At 44.1% G+C, this 25,086-nt stretch overlaps 1 protein-coding gene across 2 annotated transcripts in view; it reads left to right on the top strand.

Annotated features, from left to right (window-relative positions):
• The window catches only part of LOC117882473 (vascular endothelial growth factor receptor kdr-like), a 183,285-nt gene that overhangs the window by 139,239 nt on the left and 18,960 nt on the right, over nucleotides 1-25,086 (top strand). The window contains exons 19-28 of one of the 2 annotated variants that reach the window (XM_034780741.1): nucleotides 1,478-1,594; nucleotides 5,917-6,005; nucleotides 7,969-8,134; nucleotides 8,820-8,917; nucleotides 9,931-10,053; nucleotides 10,163-10,274; nucleotides 17,684-17,783; nucleotides 18,382-18,487; nucleotides 20,606-20,730; nucleotides 22,895-22,973. In XM_034780741.1, the coding sequence (XP_034636632.1) occupies nucleotides 1,478-1,594; nucleotides 5,917-6,005; nucleotides 7,969-8,134; nucleotides 8,820-8,917; nucleotides 9,931-10,053; nucleotides 10,163-10,274; nucleotides 17,684-17,783; nucleotides 18,382-18,487; nucleotides 20,606-20,730; nucleotides 22,895-22,973 (1,115 nt within the window). The remainder of the gene's footprint in view (nucleotides 1-1,477; nucleotides 1,595-5,916; nucleotides 6,006-7,968; nucleotides 8,135-8,819; nucleotides 8,918-9,930; nucleotides 10,054-10,162; nucleotides 10,275-17,683; nucleotides 17,784-18,381; nucleotides 18,488-20,605; nucleotides 20,731-22,894; nucleotides 22,974-25,086) is intronic. The other variant, XM_034780742.1, reaches the window with a different exon arrangement.

Raw genomic sequence — 25,086 nt, 5'->3', positions numbered from 1 at the left:
CAGTGCCTTACACCTTCCTCCTGGTTGCTGCTGCATCCTTCTTGCTTCAGTCATGCCCCCCCCCATTGCCACCCAAAATGCCATCCCCACCGTGAATGCAGCCAGCAATAAACTAGAACCTCTGGTGAGAATCTATTCATTCAGAAAAGAGAACGCCCTAGAGATGGCAGCATTACAGTGATTCCACCATATATATAAATTCCATGAAGCTTGTTGGTATCGCCTTCAAAATGGAAGGCAGTATGTAAATGTAATAGAGTGTCATAAAGAATTTCAGATGATGTTCAGTTTAAATATTACTGGGCCTGGTTCCCATCTCAAAGCTGTGTAAATCAGGTTGAACTCCACTGAAGTCAATGGAGTTAAAACTGGTGCCTGCTGAAGGAGACTCAGGCTTGGAGTACTTATCTCTTTATAAGGTATAAGAAATGCCAAGATGCTGGGAAATCTGTTCATGGACAATTCTGCAACCAGAAAAAGAGGCAGTTTGTCAGAATAAATGATTTGTTATAAGTTATTTACTCGGCTCTAAAGCTAACCCCCAACAGTCACACAAACAGACTGTGCACAGTGGCAGAAAACATGCAACAACCCGGCATTATCCACCCCATTTTGTTCTGTTTGTTTTAATCATGAAAATGATACAAAGATGATAGTAGAAAATCACTAGTTAAAGTCCCAACCATATGGAAAATATATGGTGTTAGCAGTGGGATCAACACTGAGGAAATGTCCATGTAACTCAGCCAAGGCCTAGTACTCAGGAGCTATGGTCCCTCCCCTGACTTTGTGAAGTACAGCAGAATCTTGTTAGTCTGTGTTTCACAAAGCCGTATACTTTACACACACAGACGTGGCCACTCTTCTCATTTGTTAGGGATGATTTAATACCAGCGACAGCACTGTAGTGAGGTCTCATATGACTGAGACTTGGTTATTTTATAAAAAGTACTGGAGTACACTGAGTAGCACACTACGGGGCCTGTGTGTGAGCAACTAGAGCTCCCATTACTTGGAGTGGTGAGAGCTGAGCACCTCTGAAAAGTAGATCCTGTGAAGATTTATTGCAAAGAGTTGCTACTGAACTACAATCACCAACAAGCATGGAAAAAAACATTTTTTCTTGCATTATCTCCTTGCCTTTTTGGATGTGTTTGTTCACTTGCTAAATTTGCAATATTTAGTTCTTTGCAAAGGTTCTCCCAGTATCTAGCTGGCATTAGAGAGGTTCTACTGCAGGATAATAACCCACTGTGACCCACTGCAGAGAAGGCAAGAGGCACCAAAAGGGCAAAGTGTTAATCCATTGCAAAAGGGTCACAGCAGGCGGATGAATTCTTATCTATTTAGGAGTCTGAGAGGCACAGATAGCACAAGTAACCTGGGTGGGTTTTGTTTTCAAGTATAAACAGGATTTTCTGGGTCCTGTTACAAATATCCTGTTGTGTAAAGATGGCTTTGTCCTGTTTATCTTAAGCAGAATGTGCAACTACAAATGAGTGCAAGGCTTTAATGTCCGAGCTGAAGATCCTCATCCACATAGGACACCATCTGAACGTGGTCAACCTGCTGGGAGCCTGCACCAAAGCAGGAGGTGAGAAACCATCTTCCCACAAAGCATTCAGCAAATCCATGCTCAGTAATTGCAGTCGGTTGCAACAGCAGTTCTGCAGCCATGTCATCTTCACGGTCATCAGCAGGGACAGAACAAAGGATATTCTGCTTCAGAAACATAGGCCCTTACTCCTCAAGCAAAAAGGAGAATCTTCATCAGCCATTAGGGCTCATGTCCTGTGGGAGGGTCTCCATTACTGGGTGTTATTACCGCACACACATGCATGTCTAACTTTCCAATCAAGAGGGGGCCAGCAGTGTACACACATGAGCTGGTGCCCAATACAATACAATGTAACCTGGTAGCTGCCACTGAAGTTGTATGGGGGCAGAATTTGACAATGATGGCTTTTGAATTTCTTCCTAACATATACCTTCCCTTCATTTTCTCTACTTTTCTACTATCTAAGGTACTTATATGGCCCAATATCTGAGCACCTTATGTATTTGGCCTCACAACACCCCTGTGAAGTTGGGAGTACTAATATCTCCATTTTACAGAAAGGAATATGAGGCACAGAAAGTCTAAGCGGCTTGCTCAAGGTCACACAAAGAGTCTGTGACAGAGCAGGGACTTGACCCCAGGTCTCCTAGCCTACTGCCTAACCACTGGAGCATCCTTCCCCTTCTTAGCCTGCCCTTTAAAACAGTGCTGGCTCTCTTTGCTTTATGCTTTTAATTACAGGGTAATTACGGGGGGAGGGATAGCTCAGTGGTTTGAGCATTGGCCTGCTAAACCCAGGGTTGTGAGTTCAATCCTTGGGGGGGCCATTTACAGATCTGGGGGAAAAATCTGTCTGGGGATTGGTCCTGCTTTGAACAGAGGGTTGGACTAGATGACCTCCTGAGGTCTCTTCCAACCCTGATATTCTATTCTATATTCTATGAATCTACCATGGATGCATCTTCAGTGTTTGGAGATTGTTTTCAAGGTTCATCATAGAGGATGGGGGACAAGGGTTGAGGGCAAAGAAACCAGGGTAAAATAAATGGAGACAGAGAGATGGTGCCCACATTGGTAACTGTCTGAGGCATTAAAGATATCATTTTCCCAAGGGACATCTAGTCGCCAAGTCAAAGGAAAAAAAGCAATGTTACTAAGGTAGTTGGCAGGCTGACAGGAGATAAATTATCCGCCAAACCAGACGTTTACAGTTCACAGTAGAACAGGCAGGAGACAGCAAGTGGCAGACCCTGTCCTAATCTGGAAGCCAGAGATTTGGAATCTGCAGGAGCACTGAGGCAAGAGACCAGAAGTTTTGCAAACCACATCTGACTGGACAGCCACATTGATCTGAAATGTTTCAAGGATTCAGAGGAACCGGCAAGCAATCCCTGATGCTGGACTGCTGACCTGTGATTAATGGGGGAGGGAAGTTGTGAGCCATGGTGGTAATGCCTCCTACCAAATCAAGCCCAGAAAACTGAGAAACAATACTTAGTAAAATGTCAGTGTGGTGGCTTGTCATAACCAAACACCCAGAACACTGTAATACAACTGTAGCCACTAACCATTAACATGAACACTAATATGACCCTAATGTTTGCACCTTTTTGAGTTCTCATCATAGCAAGGTCCATCTAAGTGAACATGATCCTTTGCCTATTGTGACTATCCATGCTTGAGTGTACTTGTCCCCAGCTGGTCCTCAGTATCGCTCTTGGAGCATCCAATAGTCTCTTTCCCTCCCCTGCATCCTTCTGGGTGAATAGGCCCTTTTAGTGCTACTTTACTAGCTGCCCAAAGAAGTCACTGCTAAAACCTGGGGAAGCAAGAGACTGGGTGTGGAAGCCAGGTTTCCCATATGGCGTAACAGAGCGCTAACTGCATAGCCTACAAGCAAGCTCTAGTTTGTTTGCTTTTGAACGATGCCAGTGGAGACTGAAGAAAAATAGCCTAGAGCTCACAAGATAGACATTGGGATAAGAGTTTCCATTAAAATACCATTTCTAAGTACAGGGCTTTCTCATTCCTTGTTAAGTTTTATATAGCTTGTAATAGTACTCTTGATAATTGCTCCCATTAAACATGCACAATACATTATTTTAACAATATCTGCCCCTTGCAACGTCGCTTTGAAACACCTTGTCAGAGCATCTGATGTTAAGCAGTTAGCACTAATGCATGCTCTAATATGCTTTATAATAAAAGGAACTAAAATATGAGGATGCTGCGTCTAGGAAACATTTCAGAGGCATGAATAAAGCACTTAGTGGCACTTTAAAGTCATGCCGGAATCTGCATTTCCTCTGAGAATCCACTAGCCAAATCTGACTTCAGTTTCTTGAGACAATGTTCCAGTTGATCTTTTCTTTGCACTGTAAGAAGCCAGCACTGGTTTGGGGAAGTAATCTAATGATGTGGAGCACGGTGGTGGAGGCAGCATGGTGACACAGAAGAGACAGTAAAGACCCGTGGCAGGATCAGAGATGCGTTGCATAACGATAGTCACCTGGATCTCTCCCAGCTAGCAGACTTCAGAGCAGCTGACTGCTTGCTGCAGTGTGTCAGTTCCTGTTCTGACTGCTTCTCAGTCATAGCCCTCCAGCCCACACCCCCTTTAGACAGGCGGTGGAGCTGACCTTGACATCCACATTAGATCAGTTGGCACCTCCACCACAGAGGTGACTGCGTTTATGCAAAGAGTGGTGCTGTGTATATATAATACTGTATGAACCTTGGGCTTGATTTTCAAAGGTGCTGAGCACCCATAGCTGCAACTGAAGTCAATGGGAGAAGCAGGTACTGAGCAGGCCCATGGCCTACAGTGCATACATAGTAGCCCTTTAGGATCCTTACAACTGAAAGGCCCTATTGAAATATACAGTGATATTTATAGTTAAGTAAAAAACCCTCATCTTCTCCCCTTTATCTGGGTTACCCACTCCCAGGTGCCGATTGCAACCCCGGTTCTTCCTCATTTTGAGCCAGTAGAGAGATTTCAAATAAAATGTCTCTCTTCCCTCTTTGCTGCCCATCAACTCTTTCCCACTGCTCTGTTTTCAATCCCATGGTCTCAGACTTATTTATGTCAAACTGAGCCAAACAGGTACACCACAGCACAAGTCTCTGTGTGTGTATTTCTGACACATGCAGATAAGAGCTTATTGCTTAGGGTTTGCATGTTCACTGAATGGCCCGATGCAGCTCTTGGCATTTTTCCTTTGAAGTCTGAACTCAAGAGTCTGAATCTGAAGTTTCCAGATGGAACAAGGTTTACAGAGATGAAAGGCTGACCACTTAGGATGGATAATAATAGGTGTTTACATGCATTCTAATCCCATGACTTCACCTTCCCCTACATTAGAGGCATTTTGTGTGCTGGTTTCTAAAACCCAGCAACCGTACAGTGGAGGCTAATTGCACAGAAATGCAGATTTCATTCTCTCATGGCTTGGGCTGAAACACAAAAGCACTTGCAAAGATGTCTAAAAATATCCACAATTGTATAAAATCAACAGATACATCAAACTAAAAAATACTTTGCCCAGGAATAAGAAAGGAAGACATTGACATGCCCCTTTGTGCTTCCAAAGCCTTTAGATCAAATATCTTTGCAAACTTTTGATTCATTTGGTATCATAAACAGATCTAAATACACCTCTACCTCGATATAACGCTGTCCTCAGGAGCCAAAAATCCTTACTGCGTTATAGGTGAAACCGCATTATATCGAACTTGGTTTGATCCACAGGAGTGCGCAGCCCCGCCCCCCTGCAGCGCTGCTTTACCACGTTATATCTGAATTCGTGTTATATCGGGTCGCGTTATATCGGGGTAGAGGTGTATGCATTTGTATTGCCTCCACTGGCATGAAGTCCTGTACAATATAAAAAGATTTACACTGAGATCAGAAAACCCAGAGGACTCTTCCACAAAATGGATCCCAACAGAAAAAAAAAAAAGAATTTAGTAATATGGGGAATTGTATGTTCTGGTCTATCCTCTTTAATGTTCCTGTTTCTAGAAATGAGAAACAATTTCCTAATATTGTTGTCTGACAGGTAAAGAGGGAGGTAGTAGCTAGGACTCCTGGGTTCTATTCTCAGTTTCCCACCTCAGCCACTGCGTTATGGTGTGAGCCTGGAAAACCACTTCACTTCTTTATTCCCCAGTTTCCTCGTCTGTATAATGGGGCTGATAATATTTACCTACTTCACCAGGGAAATCATGGGGCTGAATTAACGTTAAACACGTTGTCCTTCTCTAGACACTTTCCATGGCAGGAATGCAGGAATGCACTATGTATATGTTCCACTTTTACATCTGTGAAGTTCACTTTGCTTTTGTTCTCTTTGCAGGTCCTTTGATGGTCATCGTAGAATACTGCAAATATGGAAATCTGTCTAATTACCTGAGAGGAAAACGAGGGGACTTTGTTGCATATAAGGTAAAATAAACAACTGGCTTTTTATGCAGTTGCAAGATGGGCAATTCATGATCACTGAGGGTAGCTACTTACAATTAGGATTTGTTCTCTACTTGCCATAGAGGGGCCTCAGTTATATCTGAATGCTGGCGCTTCATCAGCCCACCAAATTCCAACTTGTAAGAGGAGAAGGAAGAATGGACTCCTTCCTCTGTAGGATCTCAGTCCCTTCCTCATCCTCACCTCGAGCCCATACTGCATAATCAATTGCAAATGCTCATGGAAACAGCACATTCATCATTATGTGACTTGGAGGAGAAAAGAACTGCTCTGATTCCACTTCCTCACCACCAGCCATTTGCTACTTGAAAGAGCAGTGGATGGTCTCTGTACATTAGGTATGAAAACACTGGTTCCCCAATCCCATCTCCCTCCTCAGCAGCTCACTGGTCTTGTTGTCCCACAGAGGGCTGCACAGATTAGCCACCAGAACTGTTACGGGAGAGGTGAGGTCAGTCCCCTCTTTCTACGAGAAGACTAAATACAACACTCAGATAGCAGCTTTGGGAGCCTGGTTGTTTTAAATCTCAGTCTGTCTAAAAACAGGGACCACTGATTCAAATCCTAGCAGGATCAGTGCAGCCTTTGATCCTTCCCAGGTACGACGCAGGTTATTGTGTGTGGGTTTTCCAGATGTCTCTAATATTTGTGGTTACATCTGCTCTTCATGGACACTAAAGCACATATGGTAACTGTAGCCAATCAGTTCATTTTATTATCCATTTATTGTTGTGCTGTGTGATGTTATGATTAACTCATATGCTATATTACATATAATTCATGTATGCTAAATAGGTTTAGGTTGTAGGATCATAGAAGAACAAGATTATTAAGTATTTAGGAGTGATAAGTATTTATTGTGTATCTAAGTAAAGCTGGGCTGAAACGCAAGGCCTCCAGGTAGGGCCTGTAAGATTTCAGCTTAGCCATACTAGGCCATAGACTTAAGAATGCTTGACATATGTAAGTGACCAAAGAATGACTCTATGCCAGTAAGATCACAAGACTACTGAAAAGATGTGCCAACAGGTAATGTGGCGGAAAATCAACCACAAGATCATGCAACATCTTTTACAACATATGTCCTGACTGCAGGGTACATGTTGTGTGTAGATGCTAATGAGAATAAGAGGAATTACAGCCAATCTATGAAAAATAGGGCATCCCAATATTCATGGGGTGTGGAAATATATATATAAGGAAAAAGAGGGTTGACACCTTCATGCACATGCATAGAGTGTTCGGTATAGTCAAAATTACAATATAAAAGAGGATTCCGTGGTTGGATAAAAATGGGAAGACCCAAGAAACAACCCCACAGGAACCCCAGCAGGAATTGTTCCTTTGAGAGGTCCATCGGACCCTAGAAGATCTACGGTTATAATTATTGCATAGGTTTTTGTAGGATTTCTATATGCAGGGGTAATCATCACCTTGCTTGTGACTTTAATAAAACTTATAGTACAGATAAAATTTTGTACGTGTGATTGTATATGTGGTCATTACCCTTGCACTTTGTGTGTTCTTAGAGCCTCCTAATTTGAGAAAAGCACCAGAGGCAATTTCACTCTGTTGAGCTTGAAACTGCAGCAACTGGAGCCAAACCCATGGCGGTGTAATACCACATTACTAAATTCACTTTAAATAAAATAAATGGCTACAGACCTCATGTAAGAGAAGGGAAATTTCCCTGATGCCAGAATTCCTCCTCTGCCCATTATTGTTTGTGTGCTATAGTGATCGGTTGTGGTTCCCTACCCCATGCAGCTCTCTGTGTATTACTTGAAAAGTGCTTTTGCAAAACACTTATGAGGACGTCGCCATAAAATCCTTTCCCAGCCTCTGCCATGTCATTCCTTTAAATACTCTGAACTGCGTGGGCAGCGCACATCACCAAGGTAAATCATTTCTATGGAATTTTTAGTCCCAGGAGAACTCTGACCAAGCAGAGAAAAGTCTGGATGAGTCCAACAGTGATTTAACAGAGCTGATCAAGAGGCGCCTTGAGAGTGTGGCCAGCACAGGAAGCTCGGCCAGTTCAGGATTCATTGAAGATAAGAGTTACAGTGACTCGGAAGAGGAAGAAGAAGGTAAAAGAAACTTATCTACTCCTGAGTCCTTTGTCTTAAAGGTTTCCCTTGTTTCTGACTAAACCCTGCCCTAAGGGTCACTTGCTTTACAAAGTCTCTTTGCTTGTTGACAAGTCCTGTAGGTCCTGGCAGACTCCAGCCAGATCTACACTACAAATGTTTACTGTCATAGCTATGTAGGTGGGGATAAGATGAGGGGTGATTTGTGACCTACGTAGCTGGGCCAGCAATAGCCCCTAATGTAGGCACATTATATTATACCACCAAAACTGCACTTTTGCTGGAATAACTTGTTTTGCTTGTGGGGGCTGGGGCCAGTAGAAGCTGCATCCACAAGAGGCACACTTTCACAGCTATACCGGCAAAGCACTGCTAGGGTAGACCTTATGAGTTCTCCCTCATGCTCACTACAGAAGGTCTGCAATAACACACATACACACACACCGTCTGCTTGTTCTATGGTGGAGGGACGGTAGCAAAATTTTAGCAGAATGTTTGTGTTGCCGATCTGCCCTTCCAAAAAATGTTCTTCACCTAATGGAGTTAAAAGGAATGTCCCGTCTTTTCTCCCCAAATGTCCCTCTTTATGTGCTCTCCAGGACTGGCAGGCATGATTCATGCTAGAGGTCTTTCAGCTGTCTAGCCTTCTCCCTCTACGTTCTCATGTTTCTGTGGTCTCTTCCAGATGGTGAGGATCTGCAAAAGCGACCCCTAACCTTGGAGGATCTGATTTGCTATAGCTTCCAGGTGGCAAAAGGCATGGAGTTCCTGGCCTCCAGAAAAGTGAGTTCTATTTCTGCTCCACTCCTCCTTCTTATGTCTTTGTATTTCATTCAGTAAACCTCGAGAGATGAGCTTCTTTCATAGAGCCATAGCCATTAGAGATAAAGACTAAGTATATTATTGGGCCTGATTCTCCAGTGACTTGCGCTTATTTTACACTATTGTAACGCCACTGAATCTTCTGGTCAAGTAAGGAGTGTCATTGATAGACCTCCAAAGGGAGTCGCCACCTGTTGTTGGCTGGAAGCACAGCAGCTATGACATGGGACCACAGCTGGAAGGCATAAAGAAAAATCGGACAATGTCATCTGAATTCCATGACAGATATAGAAGAAATCTCTCCTGCCTCCAGGAAGGAAATATCCTTCCACAATGGAGAAAAAGCCCTCTGATAACTTCGGAGGAATGTAGCTCTAATAGTTTTGCTTGCAGGTAATTGTTGGTAACTGTAGCCAAATGAATGCCTCAATGTCATTTCAATCCACAGTCTATAGGTTTTTGAAGAAGTTTGAGGCTAAGCCATGTGCAAAAATATGTTCATAATTGTGGATCTGTCAGATGATTACCATGACAGTACCCAGAAATCAGATTGTGTGCACAGTTTTGAATATGTACAATCACTCACTTATGGTAATTGCATATGCAAATGTTGGTGTATTGGCCCATGGGCCTTCTCCTTTCAAACTTTTGCCCATAGGGTTTAATATTTAACTGGGGGGTTGCAAATCCATTCTGATCATAGCTGTTCAAGTAGGGTTTATTTAACATGTAAAGAGTCTGAGAACTGACCAGCCACCATGTTTCTCAATCTACTCCTTGTGCTGAGTTATTTTCTTTCTACCATATGACAGTATATTTTTAGCAGGCTCCCACACACATTTTCCCACTCCACCCAGCTCCAACACGAGCTCGTTTTTCTTTCACTTTTCAAAGAGTCCCCAGGCTTTTTACTCCATTAGCAGCCTGATGTTCAGGCAAAACCTCTGATTTCACTTGTCCACATTTCCTCGCAGTGTATTCATCGGGATTTGGCAGCAAGGAACATCCTTCTGTCGGAAAACAACGTGGTTAAGATCTGTGACTTTGGACTGGCTAGGGATATTTACAAAGATCCTGACTATGTACGGAAAGGAGATGTAAGTGAAAAGGACCTGACCTGCCAATCTTGAATATCACTCCCCCTAGGGACTGGGCAGATTAACAACCACAATAACTGGCCATGTGCCACATCTTTTTCATTCTTAGGCAAGACTTCCACTTAAATGGATGGCTCCAGAGGCTATTTTTGATAAAATTTATACTACGCAGAGTGACGTGTGGTCTTTTGGCGTGTTACTATGGGAAATATTTTCTCTGGGTAAGATCATTTTACACTTTTTTTTAATATGATATTATTGTGCAAAGAGCTTTAACAAAAGAGCAAAGGATACAGGGTCACATTCTGATCTCAGTTGGTCTGGTGTAAATTAACAGTAATTCAATATAAAATAGCAGTTACTCTAGACTGACAACATTTGGCTCCTAATGCATGATAAAAAAAAAATCACAGATTTTAAATTTGTAACAATTGATACTAGGAGAGTGTGTGACAAACACAAAGCAGGGCTGCCCTGGATTGAAACTTTTTTTTTTTTAAGTGGTGAAAGTTTCCCTGTCAAACCATACTTTCCCATGAGAAGTCTGGCTTTGGATCAGAAACCACACAGCTTATAGGTTGCAGAGAATTACGCTATTGTTGACATAATGGTCTGACATTGCTAGTGGTAGACAGTGAACCACAAGGGAATTTTTGTGTATGAGCTAATAGCTACAATGGCTGCTCTTGCCCCAGGCTTGATTCTGCTTCCCCTCAAAATGCTGATAAGTAAAATCACACTTTGGCTGCAGCCATCATAACCTTGACATGAGAACCCATGCCAGCCTCCGTTAGTCATTTTGGAAGCAAACGGATAGAATGCGTATTTGTATGTGTACACCGCTTGCGAAGGCACAGAATGTTTGGAATGAGGACATCGGGGCTCTATGAGCTTCATCTGCCATTAGACAAGACTTCTTAGAAAGCTCAGTCTGGGATCTGGTCATTACCCAACAGGTAAGGCTCCTGAAACCGAACCATACAATGTCGCTTACAGCCAGTGGGATCCCTCTGTTCCCAAATCCTCCTCGTACAGCATGGCATCTTCTCTTTCCTCAGGGTTGTCCAGTGGCTTTCCAATAAGCATTTACAAACAAATGAAAACAGTAACCCCATATAGTTAAGCTCCCAAGTTCTAAACAGTCCTGGGTGACCCTCCAATGCCTGCAAGTTATAGATTGGCTGGGATTAACGTTGAGCCCATGATGCCAAGTTCAGAACTGGATGCGGAATTCCTCAAAGTTTGGGACTATTCAGATCCAGGGTTTTGGTTTAGCTCATTATGGAGATTGAGCGCTGGCTGCAATGCTCAGAACCTGATTTGAACTTCCTTGAAGCTCAGGAGTGTTTTGGAACTCCAGCTTTGGGTTGGGTTCATCTGTAGTTTATATTAGCATGCAAAAGAGACACTTCACTATTTAAAGTCTGGGACCGGGAGTTATTGCTTTCTCCAGAGTCTGGGTATGTCTCTGCCCTTGTTTCGACTTAGAATTATGGTGCTGTAGTGTAACACATCTATGGCTGCCTAGGGGCTTCACGAGGGTCATTCTGCTACCTACCCTTGGGAACGTCACAGTAAGAGGAAGGCTAGAACTCAGATCCTTGAACTCTACATAACCCAACTGTGGCAGCCAGCCAGCAGACCGAGGGAAGTATATTAGCATGTAGAGACACAATTAATGGGGACAGTCACGCTATGGGGGTATCTGCAAAGACCCAAGTGAACTGGCTGTTGGTGAATGGCAACAAATGCTTCAGGATGCCCCAGTGATGCCGAGCTGGAAACACATCCAGCCACTCCCAAGAATGGTGTTGAAACAGGCATGAAATTCTCTTCACTGGCCTTTTAATACATAAGGTGCCAAATAAAAGTCAAGAGTAATAATAACAAAATCCAGTGAGTAGATTTTTATTTTTCTGTTTTTATTCACAATGCTTTCAAAAATAAATGTAAGTTACTTTCAGACTGCTTGGTTTAAGTAGCCCCTTTTCTTAATGAAGTTGCTTAATTGGGGCCACTTAAAACAAACAGTCTGAAAGTAACGTAAATTTAGACATTAAATTTCTGAAGCCAGAGGAATCCACTAAGTTACAGCACAATTTGACCATCCTTAGGACTTCCTATCCTTCTGTTATGATGTAGATCACAAACCACTTTCCTCTTTCCATGGCACTGATTCAAAAGCCAGTCATTATCCCTCAGAGAAGTTTTCATAAGGACCATCCAGGCATGTCCATGGTTTGGCACTAGTCACATCTGCAGCTCACATGATAAATATTTAATGTAGGGTTTCTGTCACTGATTGAACCCTCTTATATAAAAGTTTTAAAGATCATTGAGAGCTAGAGTACAGAAAGTTATTTGTCTTTGGTACGGAGAATGTTTTGGCTCCCATCCCATCCACCCCTTTTACGGGGTCCCACAGATTCAGTGACTTTTAAAAAGAAAGATATTGACCTGAAAAAAATGCAGTTTGGTTTGGACATAGGTCCTGTCAGGGCCAAAAGTTGAATCTGGAAATAAAGCACTACAAACTTCCTCTCAGCTAGGCAGAGTGCATTAGTTCTGTTGATGCACAGGTAAACCTACATAGGAGGAATTGCTTATCTTGATTTTGTAGCTGGTTTTGCTACTAATTATTTAAATGGGGTCAGCACAGTTGGTGGCAGATAATGCATTTTGAAATCAATTACTTGGCACATTACAGAATGTCAGTCTCTCCTGGAATTTAAATTTGTGGGATTTCAAAAAGCAATCAAAGGTAATTATGTAAACAACCAGCATTGGTAATGCAACATCAGCATCTTATTAGCCCACTAAAATAAAAGTGAGATCAAAAAAAGGGTTATTTAATAGCCAGTGCAAGCCACATCTTTGAATGTTTTGAAGAAGAATTCCCCCAAGGGAAATGTCATGTCATCTGAACCCACATTTTTCCCAGCCTTTCCTAGCAGCCAAAATCCAAATCATTACGCCAATACCAGAGACCAGATGCACCATAATGATGCGCAGGAGTGTTTTGCTCCATGCATTTCAGCTCTGAGCTTGCACCACTTGATAGGAGGTCAACCTGGGCCAAAAGGTTGCATATCAAGAATCACTCTTCCCTGCCTTCCTGCCACTCTTTCTCACCAGTGTCCTACAGTGGGTGCCCAAGAATGGCAAGCTTTCACATACTGAGGGTTCACTTTGCACATTATAACCAGCTGGAGTAGCTGAGATTTCCAGACCAAGTGAAACTCCCCACCTCTCACAAGCCCCAATCAATGTATGTAAATCAAAACAGGGAAATGCCCCCAAATATTCTAAAACTGTTTAGGCTAACAGAGTCCACAGCGCTTACTTACCAGGCTATGGCTTTCATCTTGCCCTTCGTGATCTAGCACTTCACCAAGGCCTAGTTCTTTATGATAAACTCTGCTGCAGAGACAATTAGCATGAGGTAGCCAGTGCAGTTTAGCAAAACAAAGCTGACTCTTGGTCTGTTTGGATTGCTCTTTTGCATGCTGGAATGTACTAAACTTGCAGCGTAAAACAGCTGGGATGACTCATCACTATCTCAGCCATACTCGGCTCCTCCACATGGAAATCTGCTGGCTGGACAGGTCTCTGCTTACGATAGTGTCGAATCACAGAAATCTGAGTTGGAAAAGGACTTCTAGGTCATGCAGTCCCTGTTTTCACAAATGTAGGGTTGTTGCCTGCAGCACACTCTCCTGTGTATTGTCCACGCTAGTGCTAAATGTCCCAAGCAATGAGATTCTACCCACTTCTCTTGGGAAACTACTCCACAGTCTAAGAGATACTGAAGACTGTCATTAGTAGTCCTCAGGGTTGCCGTGTATGAAGTATAAGATGGACTGTGTGAAGATGGACAGTTCAGCTAGCATGACAGCTCTGAGGGTCAAAGTTCAGAAAATTTGCATGCCAATGCATGTCTCAGTTTAGGTATATTCATTCTTACCTATTTCAGGTAAGCGAGTTAATTCATACACTAAATACTTCAAAAGCATTCTGAGATCCTTGGATGAAAGGATGTAACCTGCTGTAACCCACACACCTCCTGGGTGTGGTTTTCTATCCCATCTAGTGGCTCCGAGACCACTTAGAGTGCGATTAATGAGTCTACTCTACAGCCTTAGCTAACAGCCGGTTGGCTTTTAGCTCATGCAGTAGAGGCTCATACACTAAGCGCCAGAGGTCCCAGGTTCAATGACGACTGGGGTCTGTCCACATTACACTGCCATACAAACAAAACATTATCTTATCATTCTGATTCTGACTCTTATTATTCCTGGTGTCAGACAAAACTGGGAAGGGAACTATAGATACACAACAGAAATGAGTCTCACAATATATTTCCAACTCAACTAAAACCAGGGAAACACAAGAACAGATTGTTTTGTGACATTGCTGATGGGATTTCTGTCCCAGTTCACAGACCAAAGGATTTCAGATAACTGTGGCCAAGTGACTCTAAGGTGCCATAGACTGCCTTCCGAGCCTACTCAGTGAGCTCCTTGCTACTTCCACAATCCCAGCCTTGCAGTGCATGATATTAGGGATCAAGTGGCAAGGCCCATGCCGTTAAATTATTTGGGGAATAGTCACTTTCTCTCAATTTCTAATATTTCTGCATGGCTTGTTCCCGCCCACAAGCATGCAGTATATGATGGCATTCCCAAACTTGAAGAAAACAGGAGATCAGGCAGGAATGTTATAGAAAGTAAACCGCATACAGATTCCTCACGAGCTGGACCCAGATTCAGATTCCATTAAATCCCTGCTGTTCAAAACAGAATAAATGTTCTTCCAAACTGTTCAGCCAGCCTCAGGGATGCCAGACTATGAAAAGAAATGGCTATGTTACAGATTACAGCCTCTGCTGGGGAGGAGGGAATCCAGAGGTGCTAGGAGGAGAAGGGGAATTTCATATTCTTTTTGAGGGAAGGGGTGGGAATGTTTTTTTAAAGATAAACTCAGCCTCTTTCTCACACCCCTTTTCCTTTCCCCCAAATGGATTAAAACCTTACAGAACCCTATAGGGCCTTGGTTGTAGAATCTGTGATGTCCAAAAAGGCTCATAGGCCCAGATTCTCAAAGATATTTAGGTGCCTAACTCCCACTGATTTCTGGACCTTTGCTTCTACTCCACTATCGTAGTTCCCTTGACTTTGTTCCAACACTGAATTTCACCCAGCTGGCCTGGATCCTGAATAATGAACTAGGGACTTTTTTAGAGCTCTAGGCCCAATTTAAACTCTGGTGTAAGCAGGCGTAACTCAGATTGACTCCAATGGGAGGGACACCCACTAATTTATAGCCCTCTTCAGCCCAGAAAGATCCCTGAGTCCCTTTGCAATCTGTGTATGTGGTCTTCGGCTGTAATTTTAAACATAAGTGATTGAACAACAACAACAACAGGCTGTAGCTGGCTGAAGATTCCCACTCTCCAATTCAGTGAGGTAATAGGATGCATCCCACCATATATAGAGAGAGTCTCCATCCCTATGTTTGTGCATGTCATAGAACAGCACTGAAGATGATTTGTATTAAGTAAAACAGGACAAAATGAGAATTACTCTTTCTGTCAGATGGCTGCTGAGCGACCCATGTGAAATAAGATGGTGGCGTCAATCCAGTTCCTAGTGCGTTTACGTCCAAAAATGCAGTCACAATTGGCACTAAGTGCCTCCCTCCCCTGGCTGGAGGTTAAGGATTGGATGGGCCTGGAGACCGAATTCCCCTAGAAGTGGTTCCTCCGGGTTATGTCTGAGGCACATTAAATAGGGAATGGCAAGGAGGTGGAAAGGGGAGTTTGCCCTGTTGCGGGCTGTGATTTCCCTGTTCTGTGGATAAACAAAGGCCTTCAGTCTCCAGGCTGTCAGACCAGCAAATTGAACTAGTATTACATTCACACTGAAACAGAAAACAGGGATGAAAACTGAGGTACTACTGGAAGAAAATGAACATTTCCCAAAGCAGGAGTGTGTCTCTGCTGTGCTTGTGTTCTGACATAGAATTAACTTCTACAAGGAAAACATGAGCTATTACAGGGTAGCTCAGCTCACTTACATACTCGCCTTGCCCTGACAGTTGCATTCAGGAGCATGATTTATTTGTGTGCATTGGTTTCCTTGTCACATTAGTACAGATGTCATTATTGGAGGCACAGTCTCACAAGTTTCTAATGAGAACAAGGGGAATGTGGTGAGTTGACACAGACATGCTTCCATGCATTTTACCTACAGTGTGTTTGGTTCATCTGCTAACCAATCGGAACTTAATGTAACAAGGGTTTGGGCCTTGCCCAGGAACTTTGCTTGGGCTTTTAGTCCTGAGCTAGCGTCATGAGATCATCAGGTGGGGAGTCAGAGCCTTGCACCTCTATCAATTCCTCCCGCTCACCAGTAGTGCTGTCTATAGAACCCTCCCTCCCCCCGGCTCTAGAAAGGTTAATCCACTTAGGTCCGATGGGGGGATCTCAAGAGGAGGAAACTGAAGTACTTGAGGTTCTAAGGGGAAGAGTAAACCACTTTCTTTCCATCCGTTCCCAGGGGGACCCTAACCTTCAATTTTTCCCCTTCTGTATTTATAATGGGCCAAACGCTGAGGGTTCTTGGTCATTACTCAGTGGAAGTTTTGTCTAAGGACTTCAGGATTCGGCCCAACATATGCAACACTAACCTGGCTTGAACAAGAGGAAGAAGAGTTCAATTGCATGTCTGGGGGGAGGGGGGGGGGAAATTTAGCTGACCTTTGGCTCCCGTTGCCTTTGTGTCACATATGGCTAAAAGCCTACAGCACCTTATTCACGTGAACAGTGAGTTCCATTGATGTCACAGGGACTGAATGAGTTAGTGAGGATTGCAGGACTCATTATTACTTTATGTATATTCAGGTAGTGGAAAATTTGGCCTGGGGCCTTACTTTGAAACCAGAATGTGTCTAGGTGAACTAGAAAGAACCTTCCTACTTAACCCAGGAGATTATTTAAGGCATGAAATTGACATGCATTTTGCTTTTGTTCTGCTGTGTTTCATTTCTGGGTGATTCTGACCCTGGTTTTAGTATGAATGTATTGCTCAACTTGACCAGAAACCTCTAGCTAGAAGGAGTTCCTGTTCTAATGAAATTTCTAGAACAAAGTCCTTTTGGGTGCTACGGTGAACTGAGCTGAACCTCCACGCCCATTTGGGTTTCATCACTCATCACTGCAAATATATGTGTATCGTGTTCCTTTAGGAGCAACAGAATGTGCCAGACAATGTGCTGCTTTAGTTTATCATGAAGGGCTGATATTTACAAGGTAGATGCAATTGGCTTTGGACCTAGAATTCATGTATTCTTTGTGAAGAGCCTAAAGATGACTTTCAGTGGGACTTAGAACACAAGCTTTTTAAGCAATTTAAATCTTTGTAAATCTGGCCCACAATGTTATTTCTACAGTCAAAGGGCCTTATCCCGAGAGATGCTGAGTACCTGCAACTCCCATTGCATCAGCACCTTTTAGGATCAGGCCCCAAATTTCCAGCTAGGCTGGACTGCTCAGCAATCACCATTGCTGTTTTGCATTCAGATGGACAGTGACTAAGCCAGGTGAGGTCACCCTCTCTGTCTGTACCTGCAGGTGCCTCACCATACCCGGGAGTGCAAATTGATGAGGACTTCTGCCGCCGCCTCAAAGAAGGAACACGGATGAGATCGCCAGAATATTCCACTCCAGAAATGTAAGAGGTCTACTCCCGGCCGTGGACAACAGATTTTAACCATCGTAACAGGGACTTTGATTTGTGTGTTGAGGTGGGGGAGGGTTTGTCAGATTGTCTTTCTTGTAACCCATTTATTAAATTTTGGGGTTGTGTCTACCCCAGGTTCCCTGATACTATAGACCAATAACAACAAACCACCAAGTCAACTGCAGGGCAAATCCGTCGATAGGCAAAGGGGTGAACAGATCATTTCAGGCTAGTTGTGGTGTATGAAATCTCAGTTCAAGGAACTATCATGTTTGTTTGATTTCCAGTTTTGTGGGAGTGTCTATGTAGCCGTAATTGCTTTCAGCCACATCAGCAGGGCCTGCGACTCAAAGTTAAATTAGCTCAGAGTAAACAATGTAGAGAATTGATTGAAACACGAGCATGGAGTGAAAAAACATGATTGGGGGTGTAATGCAGTGCTTCTGAACACAGAGATTTGATTTGTCACCTCCATTGGGGGTATCAGGTGGGAAGTCATTTAGATGAGGATGGAGACAAGCAGCTGCACAAAGAAATGGTTTGGAAACGCAGACTGACGTTCTCTTAAAGTCCATGTGTTTTTCCATAGCTACCAGACTATGCTGGATTGTTGGCATGGAGTTGCCACAGAGCGGCCCACCTTCACAGAGCTGGTTGAGCGCTTAGGAGACCTCCTCCAGGCAAACGTGAAACAGGTACAGCTGTGCGGCTGGTTTGTTGCATGTGTGCAGAGATGATATCCCAGGGTTAAGCAACAATATAAGACATGACTTCACATCACCGCAAAGAACACAGTGAAAATGGCTATTGGTGTGAGGGTAGGAGTGGAAAATGCTACATATTCAAAGGGGATTTTGGTTAGAAAATGAGATGTTTATCCATCCACAAAGAGCAGAAACTTGCAGTACATTAATTAAAAAAAGACTCAGTTGCCCCCTAGAGGAACAATAGCTCGTTATCTCACAAAACATTTTAATTAGTTTTCAACACTGAAAACTGCCAGTAGCATAGTTCTCTTCCTACAATTGGTCTGAACTCTCTCTCTCTCTCTCTCTCTCTCTCCCCCTTTTCTCTGTATTTAAGCTCATTGTTACTTTTAGGAACTTCAAAATGAAGCCATTTAAGGCTCAACGAGTCAATTACATAATTGTCAATTTCATACTAGTTAGATCAACTTTTTTCTCTCCGTTTTAAAAAACCCCAACACCTCAGTTCTGTCACTGTCAATTCCATTATAAGAAGAAATCAAGCACTTTCCCCTGGCCCCTTCCCTTTTGGAAACTAATACATCAGTGAAGCTAAATTGAAAGACACTTGTTTTGCAATGTGCAAAAGCCAGGAAGAGTTTGTGAGCCTTGTGCTGCAAGCAAAGGAAATTAAAGAGAACTCAGGAATCGTAATAAGGGACCAGGCAGTTAATTACGCCTCAGAATTAAAATCAAGGGAAGAGAATTTTGATAAATGGGTTTAAGACGACCAGGAGCCACTTCTACAGATAATTGTAATAATTAGCACTTGCTGCTGAGAATTCATAGCTTACTTAGGTAGGTGCTGAATTATATTAAGGATGCAGTGGCAACTGCTGTAATGAAAGCACAGGAAATAAAGTGGTTTAAGGCTGCAATAATAAGGAATGGCTGTCATTAGCTGCAACTGCTCAATTTGAACAGAAGCTCGTGGGCTATAAATAGTCATTACTCATTTCAAATTCCCAGCTCTCCTATAGCCTCACATGCTGTCTGGCTCTGTGTCTCTCTTTTCCCACACATAAACACGGGGCTTTAACATGGATTTGGGTATTTTGAGTCCCATTACACTGAGCCCATGGAAATCACCAAAGATGCCAAAACACTGAAAATGTCATTGAGTGCCTAACTGAGAGAACCCATAAGAACATAAGAATGGCCATACTGGGTCAGACCAAAGGTCCATCTAGCCCAGTATGCTGTCTTCCGACAGGGGCCAATGCCAGGTGCCCCAGAGGGAATGAACAGAACAGATAATCATCAAGTGATCCATCCCCTGTTGCCCATTCCCAGCTTCTGGCAAACGGAGGCTAGAGACACCATTCCTGCCCATCCTGGCTAATAGCCATTGATGGACCTATCCTCCATGAACTTATCTAGTTCTTTTTTGAGTGCCCAACTTAACTGAGGCTGATTGGGGCATGATAATAAATAATACTAGTAGAAAATAATTAGCTGCAACTTTGTCCTTGATGCAATAGGAGAGCCCTGTAAAGCCAGCTGCTTTCAAATGGATATGAACATCTTGGTGTCCCCCATGCCAGAGATCACTCAATGATGCTGCATGCTCAAAATGTTTAGTTTCCCTAGCTGACGCATGAGCACCAGAGGCAGAGCTGTTGTTGCCATGAGAGAAGCTTGAAAAAGATGGCCTAGAATGCAGGGGCACATGGAGGTCTTGCCCTTTGCTGCCATGATTGATGAAGCAACGGCGTGCTAGTGCTCAGATGCCTCCAAGGGAGGATCTACACAAAGAGCAACCAGGACTGGAATTTTCATCCATTCTTCTTAATGGATCTCCCCAAAAGGAAAGATTTGCCTTGTGGAAAGACAACAGGATAGTGAATGTTGAGCAAAACCCTTAACACTGGATTTAGTGTATTGCAAAGAACTTCATGACTGCCTTAAAGAAATAATCAAAAATAAAACAAATAGCTACATGGCTTTCATCGTGCACAGCCCTGCTTGGGAAATGGTTCCAGTAGAGCTTGATAGCCATTAATGTCCAGGACATCAACAGGAAGAACTGATCTTTACTGGCTTCTCTTTCTTCTGTTAATTATTTAGGACGGTAAAGACTATATTCCACTGAACATCACATTATGCCTTGATGGAGAATCTAACCCAAAGACCTGCCCAGTGGAAGAAAACTTGAGCAATTGCATTAATCGCTGGAGTGCATTGGGAATAGGGTAAGGAAAATGCTTTCTTATTTTGGTTTCAAGTCAAGAATCTAGACAATTAAGACCGTCAAAGCTGGGAAGTAGTTTAAGCCTGCATGTAAGGGCATGAATCACAATAGTTTAGTATATGCGTTGTCTTCTCTGCCTACCAGCATTTATGGAGTGGAACAGGTCTGCTTATGGTTCCTGGGTTCAGTCAGCACTAGGCTAGGGGCAGGGCTTTCCCTGGTTGAGTGCTCTTGGCTATGAAACCCTTTCCCAGGGGTCAGCACCACCATGTTGCATGACAGACACTTGACAAAATTACTGGACTTAGCGATGGACATTGGCGGGGAGTGGGAGGGGGCTCCGGGCTGAGGCAGGGGGTTGGAGTGTGGGAAGGGGTACAGACTCTGGGCTGAGGGTATGGTTCTGATCTGGGGCCAGAAATGAGTGGTTCAGGGTGCGGGAGAAGGCTCTGGGTTGGAGCAGGGGATTGGGATGCAAGGGGATAAGGGCTCCGGCTGGGGGTGCAGGATTTGGGGGTGCAGGAGGGGGCTCCGGGCTGGGGCTGAAGGGTTCAGAGTGTGGGAGGGGGTTCCGGGCTGGGACATGGGGTTGGGGTGTGGGGGCATGTGAGGGCTCCAGCTGTGGGTGCAGACTCTGGGGTGGGGCTGGGGATGAGGGTTTTGGGGTGCAGGAGGGTGCTCCGGGCTGGGATCGAGGGGTTCAGAGGGCGGGAAGGGGATTGGGGTTGGGGCAGGCTCCAGGTGGCGCTTACTTCAAGCAGCTCCTGGAAGCAGCGGTGTGTCCCCCCTCCGGCTTCTACGCGGAGGTGCGGCCAGGCGGCTCTGTGAGCTGCTCCATCCGCAGGCACCGCCCCCGCAGCTCCCATTGACTGTGGTTCCCGGCCAATGGGCCGGGAACCGCAGAGTCAGCGCTGGGGGGTGAGGGGGGGGGTGACTGAGGCAGCATGCAGAGCCACCTGGCCACGTCTCCACCAGCACCAGCAGGGATGGAGAGCCGCTTGCGGGGAGCCGCCTGAGGCAAGTGCCCCCCACGGACCTCAACATTTTTACCATGGACACTTGTGTCCGTATACAGACACGTTGCCGACCCCTGCTCCTTCCCCAAAGTGATTTGCCACATTGGCTGCCTTTAGGGCAGGCTATCAATCCCATGTGTTTTAGATGGACCATCCTCTCCCGAAGCTCCCACTCCTGTGATTTCAGTTTCAGTCCCCCACATGCTTGTATCAGTTGGCTTTGAACACTTTTCTGGGAAAGAGTAGTTTGCTTTGAGTGTCACTGAGTTTCCCTCTGTGCCTTACACCTTGGTCCCATCTAGAGATGGGCCAAGGAAGCTGTGCATTGGGTTGTGCAGAAACAAAGCCAGTGATAGTTGGATCCAGCCTCTCTTATCTCCCCAACCAAGGTTTGGGGGAGTTGTAATAACACTTTGCAAAGCTTCCAGTTCTGGCCCTGCTCTCATTCTGCTTTAATAAATATTAGGCCCGACTGGTTCTCTAATTGGTTTTCAATGTTTTGTATTTAGATGGGTTAAATAAAAATATAATCTAGGAATTGGATAGCGGCTTTAGAAGCCCCTGTCCTGTTGGATGCAGAATAGCTAGGACTGGCTGCATGCTGAGTGTGGAGGAGACAGACAGCTGGCATGCCTTGCTGGGTGCTGTGGAAGTGCACACAGGAGTGGCAACTGCTACAGACTTAAGGTGGTGCAGCTTGCGCTCCCACCAGCATTGACCATGGTCTGCCATCCATATAGAAAGGGAAGGATCAGGAAAGGGAGGGGACATGTATACATCCCTGTCCTGTCCTTTGTGATGGCTGCTAATGATGGTGGTGTATGGCCATATGACTTTCACCTGGTAGGCCAAGAGAATCCAGAACCCTTATCCTGTAATTTAAAATACTATGGGTTATCTGAAGTCCTGGTAGTGTTGATTTTGTCAGCAGCTCCAGGGTGGGGGTCTCATTTTATAACTCATATATGGATGCTGCTTGTCAGGGCCCTATTAACTGGTTGCAAGATGTAGAAGAAAATCTGATGAAGAAACCTCACTTTGGGTCAGGGACATTGTTTGAGCTACAGAGCCCGGTCAGCAGCCATTTGGGAAAGAAGGAAAGTTATCATGAATGGTGGCGCACTGATCTCTCACCCTTCTCCTTTCCAGTAATAACAGTAAGAAGAGACCGCTGAGTGTGAAGACATTTGATGAGGTGCCAGTGGAGAAGCAGAAAATGATGAATGAGGTAAGCGAGGTGAACATTTCCCCTTCCAGCAGGTTTGCAGGACTGCTGTCATCAGGACCAGAAAGAGTTTCTGGAGCATGTGTGTGCTTCATTCTGGGAGAGGGGACAGAAACCCCAAGGGGGATTTGGCCCTGGATCCAGGAGAGCGAATGGGATCCTGCACTTTCTTTCATGGAGCAGTTCAAATGAAGGCTAAAAGCATGATTATTTCAGCTCTGCTCAGTGCCAGGAACTTCATGTGGCCTCTTCTGGGGTCCCAATGACAAAGCATCTAGTTGTCTCTCTTTTCCTTCCATATAAAATAACTCAGGAGCTACTTTTGTAGTTCAGCTCCTTGTGACCTTCAGTATCATCTCGCCCCATGCTTCCTGCTGTAGAGCCAGAGCCACTTGCACCATGGGGCAGGGCCCCACAGGCTGTGGAGCAAGTAAAGGTCAGGGAGGAGGCACACATTTTTGTCTCACTCTATGGCCCATATGCTCTCCCAGGCAAGGAGTGCTCTCACGCTCGCTCGCTTTCCCCAGCCTGCATGGTCCCCTGTGCAGGGAGTTTCTTCTCCAATTGATGTATATATCTTTGCTAGGAAGGGTGAGGTGTCCAACTACAGTTTATCCTAGAAAGCCGATCTCCAGTCCATCCTCTTGCCAGTGCAGAACTGTTGCCTGTTATTTCCTATTCCTTTGCCATATTCAGTTTCTAGACCTCCATCCCTATTCCACAGTCTTAGGGATCCGTAGGGTAAGAATTCCCGCTAGCTGCTGTATGCTCCCTCTTCAGGGATAGAGGTCTGTCTCCCTGTATCACACAAGTACTTTCACTGGACAGACAGTTATCACAAATAGGTGACCAACTGCCTGCATCTGCATCCCTCTTCCAAAGATCTCCTCATGAGGGGCATTTCTAAAATCAGTACATATTTGGTGGTAATATTTTTCCTACATACAGGAAAGAGGGTGACATTAAAATAATGGCAGAATTAAAGTGGTATTGCAGTGGATATCTTAGATAAGTATAGCCCTTGTGTCATCCACTTTACTACTAAGTGCACAAGGATTAGTGCCAGTATATTAAATGCCAAAGGAATTAATACGATTAGGTCAGTATTTCAAATAGTTCAAAGTACACAACCACACCTGTCCTGCAATAGTGCTTGTTATTTGTAGTTTTTTTATTAGTTTTCTTGTAGTCATTTAAAGATACTTTGAAAGCAGCAATTCAGATAAATACACCTCTACCCCGATATAACGCGACCCGATATAACACAAATTCGGATATAACACGGTAAAGCAGTGCTCCTGGGGGGCGGGGCTGCACGCTCCAGCGGATCAAAGCAAGTTCGATATAATGCAGTTTCACCTATAATGCGGTAAGATTTTTTGGCTCCCAAGGACAGCGGTGTATTGAGATAGAGGTGTATGTGGTTGAGAAATAAATTATGGGGTCACTTATTGTTAAAACATAAACCTGGGGTGAAATCCTTGCCACTGATTTCAGTGGGGCTGGGATTTCATCCCATACAGTTAAAAAACAAAAGCAAAAAAAAGCACGTTTTCTGACTTGTGTTACTACCCCCTGAGAACATCTGATTTTCTGTTCACTCTTTATGACACTTGTTCACTTTTCCACTTCACTCAGATTGCATGCTGAAATAAGACTGCTCACAGTTTCATTCCTATTTCTAGTTAGTTTCCCTTTTTGGTTCTGGTGCACAGCACAGCTGCTGTTGATGCCACTTTCCAGCACTGAAGGGGAGTATTTAAGTTGTAAAGGATTCCCCCCCCCCCAAAAAAAAACTTGTTTTCATTTAAAATTTGTAGTTATTTTGAACAGGGACCATGTCTACCTGTCAATTTGTGCTGCACCTAGCGCGATGGCAAACTAGCCCTATTCATGGCCTCTAGACATAAGCTTAGTGCAGATAATAAAAATTAATAATAATTAACAATCATAGCTTTTGAATCAGAGCCTCCTCCCTTTTATTTTAACACCACTTTATCTTTTAGACCTAAACTTCACAACTCTGCAGGACAGATGAAAGATTTTTTATTGTCCACTTGAGTACAAAGAAGGAGCCCTGCAAGATATGTTTACTGTGCCATATTCCTTGCAAGGA

This window comes from Trachemys scripta, chromosome 9 (genome assembly GCF_013100865.1).
Source record: "Trachemys scripta elegans isolate TJP31775 chromosome 9, CAS_Tse_1.0, whole genome shotgun sequence".
Taxonomy (NCBI): Eukaryota; Metazoa; Chordata; order Testudines; family Emydidae; genus Trachemys; species Trachemys scripta.
Note: the sequence above shows the minus strand (reverse complement) of the source record. Positions and strands in the feature narration are given on the sequence as shown.